This window comes from Acanthochromis polyacanthus, chromosome 23 (genome assembly GCF_021347895.1).
Source record: "Acanthochromis polyacanthus isolate Apoly-LR-REF ecotype Palm Island chromosome 23, KAUST_Apoly_ChrSc, whole genome shotgun sequence".
In the NCBI taxonomy this organism is placed as follows: domain Eukaryota; kingdom Metazoa; phylum Chordata; class Actinopteri; family Pomacentridae; genus Acanthochromis; species Acanthochromis polyacanthus.
Window position 1 is genome coordinate 20,945,607 of NC_067135.1, and position 14,043 is coordinate 20,959,649.

General features: G+C 41.0%; 1 protein-coding gene across 3 annotated transcripts in view; it reads right to left on the reverse strand.

The window, feature by feature from the left end:
- Positions 1-14,043, reverse strand: part of lrch4 (leucine-rich repeats and calponin homology (CH) domain containing 4) — a 78,304-nt gene that overhangs the window by 17,004 nt on the left and 47,257 nt on the right. For all 3 annotated transcript variants that reach the window (XR_007939692.1, XM_051943835.1, XM_051943834.1), the window contains exons 2-9: positions 5,957-6,101; positions 4,336-4,465; positions 4,000-4,105; positions 2,794-3,040; positions 1,420-1,516; positions 1,077-1,188; positions 158-267; positions 10-62 (exon numbers count right to left, since the gene is read on the reverse strand). Coding sequence is in view for 2 of the 3 variants with exons in the window: in XM_051943835.1 (XP_051799795.1) it covers positions 10-62; positions 158-267; positions 1,077-1,188; positions 1,420-1,516; positions 2,794-3,040; positions 4,000-4,105; positions 4,336-4,465; positions 5,957-6,101 (1,000 nt within the window). In the remaining variant the exon portion in view is untranslated. The remainder of the gene's footprint in view (positions 1-9; positions 63-157; positions 268-1,076; positions 1,189-1,419; positions 1,517-2,793; positions 3,041-3,999; positions 4,106-4,335; positions 4,466-5,956; positions 6,102-14,043) is intronic.

Sequence of the window (14,043 nt, forward strand, 5' to 3'; positions counted from 1 at the left end):
AAAACTTACCTGCATGTTGTTGAGTCCTGGCTTTGGGACTGTAAAGATCCCTCCTTGTGCTCCTGAAAATCAATGACACACTCAGTAAATTTCCCACTCATAGACATGATATAACATGTTACACATGATGCTAAATCAGTGTGTAGATGACTGGTACCAGAGAAGATGCCGTGAAAGGAAGTGTAGATGGATCCATTCTGGTCTCCTCCTCCTCTTCTTCTGTCACACTGCTGTCAATGAAGTCCACCTGCTCAGCCTCTCCATTGACTGCAAACAGAGTACAACAGACTATGTGTTTCAGAAACCTTTTTTTTACTGGAAATATGGGCAGGATCAACATTTCACTTCGGCCTCAGCAATACAGCTGAAAAATGTATCATGATAAAATAAGATGAAATTTTAGATGATATCAAAAAGTATTGATTATTTTCATACACCTATTTCAAAAAGGTTTAATTTGAATTTAACCACAATAGCCTATTTATCAATGTACACATATACTTTTAATGTTAAAACAGCATGAAAAACACACAAATAAAACAATTACCAACATAAAGTATAAATAATGGAATCGTCCCACATTGATTGCACACACATTACAACATGGTAGTAACTTGGAGGCATATGGAAGTCAGCCAGGGTGAAGCTGGCGCACTGAGGATTATATAGACAGTCTGGTACTCCACATTGGCCTCTATGTACCCCAACTTTAAGACTGTCAGCACTCAGAGCAGGTTGCATTCCTGCAGCCTGTTCTGATGCTGAGAGGCATCATTTGTAATTTGTGGGTGGTGAAGGACATATGCCCATGGTTGTTTAGGTCAGGGGCAGAGTAACAGTGGGTGAAAAAGTTCAATCATCACAGGATATTATTGGTTGTTATGAGTCAAGAATGGAGCATGCTTGGAGTTTAACTATAGAAAACATTCTATGGATCGATCTTCTTATTGCTACTGATCCAGGGTCTATCGCCTGTACATATCATTATCATTTTATTTTAGAGGTCCTCCACCATCATATTTTTGCTTGTTTCATATGCTTGACTTTATCCAAACACTGACTGTGTCCTTCCTCACCTTTGTTAGCTTCCAACGGAGATCTGTTCTCCTGTGCCTCCTCCTCCAGGTTCCTCTGGTCTCTGCTGACCTCAGCCGTGCGGAGGGAACGCTCTGAGAAGTCATCTGCTGACTGAGCACATGACACATAGTCACTGGATCACTGACCTGTACTCAGTAGTTAACACTATAGGCCCATGGATATAGAGGAGGTTAGTCGACATTTGTATTTGCTGCTTATTATTCTTCTTTTCATGTTAATAAAGTACTGTTGATGTCTATTTAAGCTATATGCCTTGAGTGTGTGTCATAGGTCACACACTCAAGGCAGCTGTACAAATGACTGCATGTCCAGTAGTTCTACCTCATTTCCAGACCATCTTTTGCTGCCGCTGTCCACACTGTTGAAGCCAGAGTCCAGCCCTCCAAACTGACCTGTGTACAGCTCCTGGTCTGACAGGCTACAGGGAATCCATGCAGAGCACCCATTAGGACCAGTTAACACACAAAATAAACACATGCCTGGGTAGCTGGCAAACTGCTAAATGTCAACAGTCTAAAGGGTAATAACTCATGTTTTTCTTCTCCACTCCAATATTGCATCACATCAAACTCAGGCTATTCTGTCACATATTCTCTCTGGTCTCTGTCCTTGGTCTTACAGTGTCTGTTGCAAGGAAGTGGCTCACTAGGCAGCTAATAAGGTCCATTTTAGTTTATAAATATTTGATAAGCCCTGCTTCCATTTAGTTATGCTACCCTTTCACTGTCAACAATTATTGTCCCACTTTCTATTTATCCCCTCAACTTAATTTCATATTATTCTTATTTTGGTATGACAGTGAGTACATGTAGTGGTCGAGAAAAATATTAATTTCTTTAACTCTATTCTCCTTGAATAACAAGCTGCTGTCACATCAGTATTTCAGTCCTGCTGTCACTTAAACACGACACTACTGTGTAACATTTTGCTCATTCTGAAAAACAGCACAAAACACAGCTGCAATTTTCTTTTGATTTCACTGTCTTTCCATGAAACCTGTCCACTTGGTGTTCTTGATGATGATATTAGGTATATGAATGCCTCTAAGAAATTTTGTTCTCCCTATTGTTGCATTTAATGCTATTGTATAACAAGCATAGAATAGAACAGAATAGAATAGAATAGAATCACTTTATTCATCCCCGAAGGGAAATTCAGTATTCACCATTTCGTCAGAGCACAGGCTCAATCTCATGCCTGTGTGTGAAGTCCACAACTGAAGTTGAGATGTTGTTAGCCTAGATTAGTATAAAGATTTGAAGCAAGGAGGACACAGTTAGACTGGCTTTGTCCAACCGTAGGACTTACATGCTGAACTGATGTCATAATTTTACACATCTGCCCAGAATGTATGTGCAGTAGCTCCAGCTACATGTATTGCTAAACAGAAGGTGCACACAATCTCAGTACCAGGATGTTTTTCAGCAAAGAGTTTTACCTCTAAAGCTGCTGCTAGATGTAGTTTTGAGCTTTGGTGGGAGCCAGGCACACTGCTTCACCCTACATCCAGCCTTTTTGTGAAGCGAAGCTAATCACGTCCTAACTCCAGCCGTCTACTTCACACACACACCGATGATGATCTTTTGCTACATTTCAGCTGAAAACTATGTCTGAAGAATTGTGTTAGAATTCTGTAAATGAGACATTTTAAAATAGTTTGACCAGTGGAAACATTCTCCCCTCTGGCTTCCTCACCAACTGTTAAATCCAGTCGGCCTCAGGTGTTTCTCCAGCTCCTCCTGACTCCTCTTACAGGCCTCCATGTTAAGGTACTTGAAGATGTGGTATTTGCCCTTCGTGCAGATCTGTGCAGGTGGCATCTGCAGTGGGTTGTTGTCCAGCGAGATGCTCTGCAGATGCCGGAGGTGTCGGTAACACAAGGGCACGTGAGAAATTCGGTTGCAGGACACATCAAGCCGAACAAGGGGGAGCTCAGATATTTCTGGATGGGACGCAGAGAGGGAAGATTTTGGTTGTTAGTGTTACGATGATTTGTTGGAGAACATACAAGAGTTAACTGACACCTCAACTCTTTTCAAGGCTTACACTTGAAGATGACTTTCTTTAGTTTGTGCATTTGAACTGGAAACAGTTCACTTTCAATTTGTCATTTTCACTCAATTCCAGTTGGTAACTGAGCCACAGCTAAATCTTCACTTCTTTTTAGCACTTAAAGTTCCAATTTCAACTTTTCTGCAATTGTACAACATTAATCTAGCCAACTTACCATGTGAAGAGTTATGGCACAGATGATTTCAACCATACACTACTATTAAACAGCAGATTAATTGAAGTTGAGGTCAATATGTCTACCACGTCCTATGTCACCACATATTTTTGACTTTAAACAGGTCAAACCCTAGTAGGCTAGTTGTGTCACTCGTGGTGGTCAATGCAGTAGGTGTAAATAATAATAACTATAATAATAACATCTAAATCACTATTTTACAAACAAGTACGTAGAACCAGCTAGTAATCTGTTGACTGGTTAATTTTATAAAGCAAATTAATTTTCATTTCCTCCTATTGAGCTCTAGAATGTAGTACTAATGGCATAAGATCCAGTAGGCTTGCGCAAAGTACTTATTCGACTTGTAAGCAATCAATGGCTCACATTAATGACGTAAATTGCATCTAACCTGGAGAGTATTTCGGCAGAAGGGATGGTTAAAATTATACATGACAGTCTTTATGAACTGTTTTTACAGTCTGGACAGCAACACTTCATGGAGTCTGGGGGAAAGACATTACTGAAGTTTCTGCGGTTACCAGTAGTTTGGTTCACAGTTCATCGAAATGTGCTAGATTGACATAATATGAACAGAGGTGGTCACACAGGGTTTATCATGGGGGAAGAATATCACAAGAAGGTTAGAAGTCAAAGATCAAGTGTGTCTGGACCTTCAGGCAAAGTGGTGAGCTGGTTCCTCCTCAGATTTAAGTCTCTCAGAGACTCTAGCTGACCAAGTTCTCCTGGCAAACGCTGCAGCTCATTACAGCTTACATCCTGAGAGAGAAAGAACACAATGTACCCAAGTCAGTGATATAAAACTGACTTCAAGAGATTAGTACAATCTGACAATGTGGTACAAACGATTCAACTACGACCATGGACTTCTGACTATGATTCGCAGGGTCATGAAAATCATCTCTGGTATAAGAATGACAACTTCACATTTTGCCTCTCTATCTCTGTCTGAGCACAGAAAAATGCTTCTGATAAGGGTGTGTCTTTACCAGCTGCCGGAGGTGTGTGAGCGAGTATATGGAGGCAGGCAGTGAAGAAAGCTTGTTGTTGCTGACGATGAGGACTCGCAGGAGGGGAAGCTGAAACACTGATGGGGGTAAACTGGACAGGAGATTACGACTGTGAAAGCAAGCACAAACACACACAAACAGAAAAAGAGCGATGTCAATCAACAGTCAAAAACAACTTTTATATATTACAGTCTAATTAGGCAGTTAATTAGTTAGCCTGTGACAATGAGCAGCTATTTTCAGCCATACAGTGTATTTGCTCTGAGCCTACACTTTCGCTGCCTGTATTACCAGCCACCTGGAGGGTTTTCTCGGTCTCCTAGCAACAATAAAATGATAGTGCGGAGGAGCAAAGACTGTAAGAAGGCTTGGAAAGGTTTTGGACGGCCTCTCGTCCTCATCTCCAACAAGAACAAAATCTGAAGTTTAAAGGCAGTTTTCAAACAAGAGGTGTTCGTCAAAGGTGTGGTGCACTGCAAACTGCAAATAGGGAAATGGATGCAAAGTGCTGTATACGGCTTGCCCTTATGAAGATTTCTGTTAGATCCATATATCAGAAGAAACAATGTGAGGATGGGCTTTCTGACCTTTACTATGAATTGACAAAGGCCATGAAGCATTAGAACAGAACTGAGAAAAACAAAATTCCACAAAAAAATCTATATTATAAATTCCATAACTTATTTTTGTCATTAGTATTTTTTAGCGTATTTATGCTCATCTTAGAACAGATGACATTGCATGTTTCTTCAACAGAAAAAAATCTGAGAAAATTGTTTTCAACCACAATTTTCAGCAAAGGGTCATTAGTATTTGAAATGACACCCTTCAGTCAATCAGCCAATCAACCAACAGAACATGAAATCTGGTGAGGATATCACCTAAAATGCTATAGCTACTGGTAGTTCTTTTCATATTTTATAAATCACCACAATAAACTACAAACCAGATGAAGTTTCTCTTTGAGTTCATATTTGGTTTTTGTTCACAAATGGAGAAAATCATCTAAAACAAAATGTACATGATTTATCAACAGGCACGTGAAACTACAAACAGACAAAAAGACTGCCTTTAGTAATGTAAAAGGCCAAATGGACCAAGCTGTAACTAAAAACATTCTTAAATAAAGAATAAATGCATGAAAGAACACTTACAGCTATAGAAAAATAAAGAAATATCTACCATTGCGGATTAATTTAAGGTGATTTATATTTTTTTGTGTTTTAGAGAAAATAATGTTCTCTCTCAGACAAGAATGAAGTTTAAAAGCAGCTTTGAATCCAGGATTGAATATCTATTGTTGCTGTGATATAAAAAAAAGTATCAGAGGCTTAAACAAATGTAGAAGTATACAGCAACACCTTAAACACATTGAATTTTAAAGATTAAATGAATAAATCTTATTGACTTTAGTCACATAGAAGTCTTCAGGTTTGATCTTAGCCTACATTCTTCATATTGTACTTAGTAGACTCCGTGTGATTACATGCCAAAAAGGACTGATGTACAATAAGCAGAAAAAGTTATCACTCACAAGTGGTAAGCACGTTTTATTGTTCAGTGTGGCTCATGTAATAGTCAATACGAGATGCTAAGTTACCTGAGGTTGAGGTAGGTCAGGGCCTGGAGGTTGCCCAGGTTGGAGGACAGTGAACGCATTCCATTGTGGTACAGGCTCAGTGTCTCCAGAGAGATGAACTGACAGAGCTCTTCCGGAAGCTCACACAGACGGTTCTTAGACAGATCTGAAACATACAGAATGACTAAACATGAGACTCGCCCATCACACTCATCATTTCTCCAGAATTTATTTTGACAGCACGTAAAGGAAATGAAGACATCTGCTGACATGACGTAAGTAATAACGAAATTAATGTGATTACGTAAAGATATATTTTTAGGTTTTTTATATGCCTTTAAATACAAGTATTCCCATCAGTATTGGCAAACTGATGCATACAATTTAGAAATACATGATTTTATGAATGAGATCTTTGAAAAAAACGCTACATACAGCAACTGCAACTTCCTTATTTGTAACCCATGTCATTCACCTCTCTCTGAAACTAAGGACAACAAATAGCAATGACAAAAAGACTTGAGGAAAGCAAAGTAGGGAGATTTACAAGAGATAAAATGGAAAGAGCCTGACTGTTATCACAATTCTATAGTGAGTTTTATTAAAATTTCCTTGTTCTCAGTTCCGTCATGCAAGCTTTCTGTTGTAATTTTGTATTAAATTATGAAAATCATTTTCTTTATGTTATGCAAAATCCTAACATATGTTCTCTCAGGGAACTTCACATAGAGTTTTAGAGAGAGAAACCCAACAGTTCCCCACGAGCAAGCATTTAGCAGGAACGGGGATAAAAAAGGAGAGAAAAGATGAACATTTGCGAAACAAAAAACATTAAACCCTGAGCAAGTTCTTGAAGACATTAACTTCAGATCAGAAACATGCTGGTTTGGAGCCAGAGATATTTGCAAAAAGGTTCATCGAGACATTGTTTATAAACCCAAGCTGAGATAACCTTAGGGACATCAGTCAAATTCATACATTGGTCTGGTGTTTTATGATGCATAAAACACCAGACTTGTACTACCTTCCAAAATCATGGCCTACAATTATACACCAGCTCCAAGTATTTATCCCACACTGCTGTGACAGAGCCTTGGTGGGGCCAGCTCTTGTCCACTTTTGACCAAAATGGGTGAGCGCTTCCCAAAACAGCAGTTACTGGCAGCTCCCACCTTTGTGCAAATGTAGGTCATTATCATCCTCCTTGAAGAAAGCATGAGCACCAGTCAATTCCAAGGTCCAATTAGAAATTAAAAAGAACATCCCCAATACCATCATGGCCCTGATGTACAGTTCCAAAACATTTTTATGACTTTCCACAACTTACATTACTCCTTTGGATTGTAAATGTTATGCTTGACTCTTGGGAAATTAAGAAAGTCTTTTGTTTCATAGTTTGTCGATTACAAGACCAAGTGAATCAACATCCTCTGTCATTAACATAAGCTCTTGTCTACACAAATGTCTGTGTCATTTCAATTGCTTATGGAAGTATGTGAAACAAAAGAAAGTGGACATGCAGCAGACACAATAAAACATCAATGAAATGCCTATAGAGGTACAGGAATTCCAAAAAGCACCATTAGCACTGAGCATCACTGGCAGCAGGATGAGACAGATGTCCGTCAATGGTAGACAGCCCAATGGCTGTTTATTGATTGCTGCTGGAAGCAGCAGGAGTGGAAGAGGAGGTAGTTCCCCTCTTTGTTAGGCTTCTAGGGGGACTTTTATTTTGGAATTTGAAGAACAAATGTGACCCTGCGACAGACTGGCGACCTGTCCAGGGTGTCCCCTGCCTTCGCCCGAGTCAGCTGAGACAGGCTCCAGCACCCCCGCGACCCTAGTGAGGATAAAGCGGTGTATAGAGAATGGATGGATGGATGGAAGAACAAATGTGAGATAATCTATAACTCCGGCTACTAGACAGTTCAGTGGATATATCACAATAGGATATGGGCCACTGAGCATCATTCAATGATATGAAAGATTGCAGCTTCATTGTTAACATATATTGTCAAACTGTGTTTGCGCTGATGTTTTTTTTTCCATTATATTTTTTAGCATCCTATATTCTATGGTCCTTGTCTGTCTTTTCATTTCTAGAGTCATCGTGTCTTCCTATCCATTTCTACCTTTGTGTTAAGATTTTTGCAGGATTCTTCAAGTTTTAACTTAGGCTGGTCCAAAGATTTTTATTTTTTAAAATCAAGCTTGACAAACAATTAATGTCACAATTAGAATAAACTAGCCAAGACAACCAGTCTTTTTCTGACCTGTAAGAGCTAGTAACTACACATGAACAGAATAAGAAAAGAGGCAGCAGTAAATGAAGGGAAATGGGGTTTGATTGTGTATTTAATAAAGCAGAAAGCATGTGTGCTTTATTACTTTACCCTGTTTTACATTAGTGTCAGAGAGAACAAAGAAAGCAAGTGTTTCATTACCACAACCATTTTTCATGACCCTAATAAACAAAGCTGCGTGGTAGTCCGTGTGTGAACTTGTCAGTGTGTGTTTTCTCTGTTTAAACAGTAAATGTGAGCATGGATAGGTACTGTAGAGAGGCACTAAAGCCTGATTTCTCCCAGTCTGCACTGTCCCATAGCTGGAGGGGAGATGTCTGAACAATAGGTGGGGGTGGAAACAGTGGTGTGTGTGTGTGTGTGTCTGTGTGTGTCTGTGTGTGTCTGTGCCTGCTTCTGAAGAGTGGAGGCTGTCTGTCTCTGTATCCAAATCTGTGGGAGCTCTCAATTTGTCTAAAAAGGAAGTAATGGTTTTGAAGTTATTTCTACTGTAAAAATAAAATATTTGCTGTGTAATGAATGTTTTCTAGCCTTATCTTTTAGCCAGAATACGTCACGGGTTTTCACCTTGCAGCAAATAAAATCGTTCCCTAATCTGAACCTACACACGTGGACAAAATTGTTGGTACCCCTCAGTTAAAGAAGGAAAAACCCACAATTCTCACTGAAATCACTTGAAACTCACAAAAGTAACAATAAATAAAAATTTATTGAAAATTAAATAATCAAAATCAGCCATCACTTTTGAATTGTTGATTAACATAATTATTTAAAAAAACAAACTAATGAAATAGGGCTGGACAAAAATGATGGTACCCATAACTTAATATTTTGTTGCACAACCTTTGAGGCAATCACTGCAATTCAACGATTTCTGTATTTGTCAATGAGCGTTCTGCAGCTGTCAACAGGTATTTTGGCCCACTCCTCATGAGCAAACAGCTCCAGTTGTCTCAGGTTTGATGGGTGTCTTCTCCAAATGGCATGTTTCAGCTCCTTCCACATATGTTGAATGGGATTCAGATCTGGGCTCATAGAAGGCCACTTTAGAATAGTCCAACGCTTTTCTCTCAGCCATTCTTGGGTGTTTTTGGCTGTGTGTTTTGGATCGTTGTCCTGTTGGAAGACCCATGACCTGCGACTGAGACCAAGCTTTCTGACACTAGGCAGCACATTTCTCTCCAGAATGCCTTGATAGTCTTCAGATTTCATCGTACCTTGCACACTTTCAAGACACCCTGTGCCAGATGCAGCAAAGCAGCCCCAAAACATTACTGAGCCTCCTCCATGTTTCACCGTAGGGACAGTGTTCTTTTCTTCGTATGCTTGCTTTTTGAGTCTATGAACATAGAGTTGATGTGCCTTACCAAAAAGCTCCAGTTTGGTCTCATCTGTCCAAAGGACATTCTCTCAGAAGCTTTGTGGCTTGTCAACATGCATTTTTGCAAATTCCAGTCTCGCTTTTTTATGAGTTTTTTTCAGCAGTGGTGTCCTCCTTGGTCGTCTCCCATGAAGTCCACTTTGGCTCAAACAACGACGAATGGTGCGATCTGACACTGATGTACCTTGGCCTTGGAGTTCACCTTTAATTTCTTTGGAGGTTGCTCTGGGCTCTTTGGATACAATTCCAACGATCCGTCTCTTCAATTTGTCATCAATTTTCCTCTTGTGGCCACGTCCAGGGAGCTTGGCTACTGTCCCGTGGGTCTTGAACTTCTGAATAATATGAGCCACTGTTGTCACAGGAACTTCAAGCTGTTTAGAGATGGTCTTATAGCCTTTACCTTTAAGATGTTTGTCTATAATTTTTTTTCGGATGTCCTGGGACAATTCTCTCCTTCGCTTTCTGTTGTCCATGTTCAGTGTGGTACACACCTTTTCACCAAACAGCAGGGTGACTACTTGTCTCCCTTTAAATAGGCAGACTGACTGATTATGAGTTTGGAAACACCTGTGATGTCAATTAAATGACACACCTGAGTTAATCATGTCACTCTGGTCAAATAGTTTTCAATCTTTTATAGAGGTACCATCATTTTTGTCCAGGCCTGTTTCATTAGTTTGTTTTTTAAAATAATTATGTTAATCAACAATTCAAAAGTAATGGCTGTTTTTGATTATTTAATTTTCAATAAATTTTTATTTATTGTTACTTTTGTGAGTTTCAAGTGATTTCAGTGAGAATTGTGGGTTTTTCCTTCTTTAACTGAGGGGTACCAACAATTTTGTCCACGTGTGTAACTTAATTCACCCACAAGAATTCATACAGAACAAGCCCATATTTGGTGTGCTTAAGCACAAAAATAAAAGAATAGACATATTTCGTCCAATTCTCTGAAATGTCTCTTGCAGCCTTATCATGTTCTTTTTTTTCTCCAGGAAGCATATTTGCCCAAATGTCCAGGTAACTGTTGTAATAAAGACAGGCTGACTGAACATCAGAATCACGGGAAAAGCTTGTGCTGTGGAACAGGAGCAGAAAGGCAGTGAAATGTCCAGTCTCTCAGCAGTGCCACAGTTCAGACAGCAGGATGATGGCATTAAGCTGAGATGTTCATGGTCAGGAACCAACTCTGTCAGCTCCACAAAGCTTAGTGAAAAGGAGGATGTCATGATGGCAAGAACTGAAACCTTCCAGTAAAAAGTTGACTCACACTGGTCCTGTTCAGACTTTGAATTGCATTTCCAGATTCAAGACATGTACAGCTTACAGCTGGCATGACAGTCATTGTCAAATCTGCCTTTTGTGATCATTTAAGCTGGAATTTCCCTGCCTGTTGCAAAATTCATAGCCATATTGTGCAACTTTTTTGCTTTCCTGCATCTATGCAGTTAGCATGACCCACAGAGCTACAGTGGCCACATCAATTGGCAATATCCATCCATCCATCATACCGCTTAATCCTCATTAGGATTGCAGACTGGAGCCTATCCCAGCTGACTTAGGGTGAAGGTTGGGGACACCCTGGACAGGTCACCAGTCTATTAAAGGGCTACACAGAGAGACAAAGAATCACACTTGCATTCACACCTGCCGACAATTTAGAACCGCCAAATAACCTGAGCGTGTTTTTGGACTGTGGGAGGAAGCTGGGCAACCTGGAGAAAATCCATGCATACACAATGAGAAACATGTAAACTCCATGCAGAATGATCCTGGACCCAGGCTGAGATGTGAACCAGGGATCTTCTAGCTGCAAGGCGCAAGTGCTAACCACCCAACCACTGTGCAGCCCTAATAGACAATCTAATATGTTGAAATAAACCAGAATTATTCTTTAAAGCAATATAATTCCAATCATCTTGAAAAACATCAACAGCTCCTAGCAACCACCACCAAAACATGGAAAATGAAAATTATGTCAGCGGAAAAGCAAATCACTCATAACTAACTGGATAGGGAAAAACAAAACAAAATAACACCCTCTATCACACAGAGAAGAGCTACATCGGGCTGGATCACTGAAGGGTAATGAAATTCATTTTTGATTATGTGACTACACCATTACTATATTGGTTCCAATGTGCTTTCACCAACATTTAAAACCCATTAGACAAAAATATTTATGCAATTGTTTAAAGTCCTGTTAACTTCAAACTAGGAAAACAAAAACAACACAACTACGAATTTTCCAAACACACTAAGTCTATAACTTGGCAATGTACTGTTGCCCCGTCTCATGGGATTAATCTATAATAGCCACTTTAGGTACTTTGCTGACCTGGATTGACCCTGGTAAGTTGCCATGGCAACCATGCAGATTTTGGCCCAGACTTAAGAATAAGGTCACCTATCATTAGCCTGGTGTGATCATCTTGGTTGTAAAGAATCAGCAGCATGTCCTATGTAGATGCATGCAACATGAAAATACACTGACCAGCCAAACCAATGACAGGTCATGTGAGTAAGAAAGACCATCTCATTATAATAGATAGATAAATAGATAGATTAAACCTTTATTAATCACACAGCGGGGAAATTGACATTGTACAGCAGCAGATAGGACATTGAAAAAAAGAGAGATTGCAGCACACAAAGCACACAGTGCATGCATATATAAATAAGAATATTTTCTTCAAAGGAAGAAAAGAAAAGAAGCGGTATTTAAAGCAAGACTTTTTGAAATTGCACATTGCTCATTGTTTACATTTCCTATTGCACAGTTTGTAAATGGGTGAACAGAAACTACTGGGAGCAGGCTTGATTGTAAAGTCTGACTGCAGCAGGAATGAAGGACCTGCGGTATCTCTCCTTTAGACACCATGGGTGAAGCAGTCCGTCACTGAAGGAGCTGCCCAGTGATCTTACTGTTTCCTGCAGGGGGTGGGAGGTGTCCTCCATGATAGACAACAGCTTTGTCATCATCCTCCTGTCTCCCACCACCTCCACAGGATCAAGGGGGCAGCCCAGGACAGAACTGGATTTCTCTACCAGTTTGTTTAGTCTCCTCCTGTCTGCAGCCGTGATGCTGCTACTCCAGCAGACCACTCTATATATGATGGCTGATGCCACCACAGAATCATAGAAAGTCTTCAGAAGTGCTCCCTGCACCCCGAAGGACCTCAGTTTTCTGAGCAGGTGGAGTCTGCTCTGACCTTTCTTGTAAAGTGCGCTGGTGTTAGTAGTCCAGTCCAGTTTCTTGTTTAAGTGAACACCCAGGTACCTGTAGGAGTCCACAATCTCAATGTTCGTTCCCTGGATGTTCACTGGTGTAGAAGAAGTATGTCTGTTCCTGCTAAAGTCCACCACCATTTCCTTGGTTTTCACTGCATTGATCTGGAGGCTGTTCAGCAGGCACCAGTCCACATAGCCCCGGTTAAGTTCTCTGTAATCCTCCTCATCTCCGTCCGTGATGAGGCCGACGATGGCAGAGTCGTCAGAGAACTTCTGGAGATGGCAGTTTGTGGTGTGATGAGAGAAGTCTGCAGTGTAGAGGATGAAAAGAAAGGGGGCAAGGACAGTCCCCTGTGGGGCCCCCGTACTGCAGACCACAGTGTCAGACACACAGTCCCCTGCCCTCACAAACTGTGGCCGGTTGGTGAGGTAATCCAGCAGCCACATTGTGAGGTGAGAGTCCACTCCTGTCTGCTCCAGCTTGTCCCCCAGAGGCACAGGCTTAATGGTGTTGAAGGCACTGGAGAAATCATAGAACATGATTCTCACAGTGCTCTTCGTCTTCTCCAGGTGAGAGAGACCTCTGTGCAGGAGGTAGATCACTGCATCATCAACCCCGATGCCGGGCTGGTAGGCAAACTGCAGCTCACCAGGGGTCGCAGATGACAAAGGACTAACCTCTCTATGGTCTTCATCAGATGGGATGTTAGTGCCACCGGCCTGAAGTGGTTGAGGTCCTTGAGGTGCGATATCTTTGGCACCGATACCACGCAGGATGTCTTCCACAGCTGTGGTACTCTCCCCAGCTTCAGGCTTAAGTTGAAAATATGTTCTACAATCCTGCTCAGCTGATCTGCGCAGGAGATCCTGGAGCTGATGTCATCCGGACCAGTAGCCTTCCTGATCTTCAGTCTGCTCAGTTCTCTCTTCACCTGGGATGTTGATAGGGACAAGCTGGGGCAGGGGGGCTGTGTGCTGGTTGTGAGTGTGGGGGCCTGTGGAGGAGGGGAGGTGTAGGAGAACTGTGGAGCTGTCGGGAGGGGGAATACATTTTCTGTTGGGAAAACCTTGGATCCCAGCCATAGACTGTATATAAAGATGGACGTAGCATCTGGCTCCAAAATTGAAGCCCACCCGGAAGTGTCAAGAACTATCACGCTGTCCGCTAGGGTTGGCTCCAAAAAGCTTTT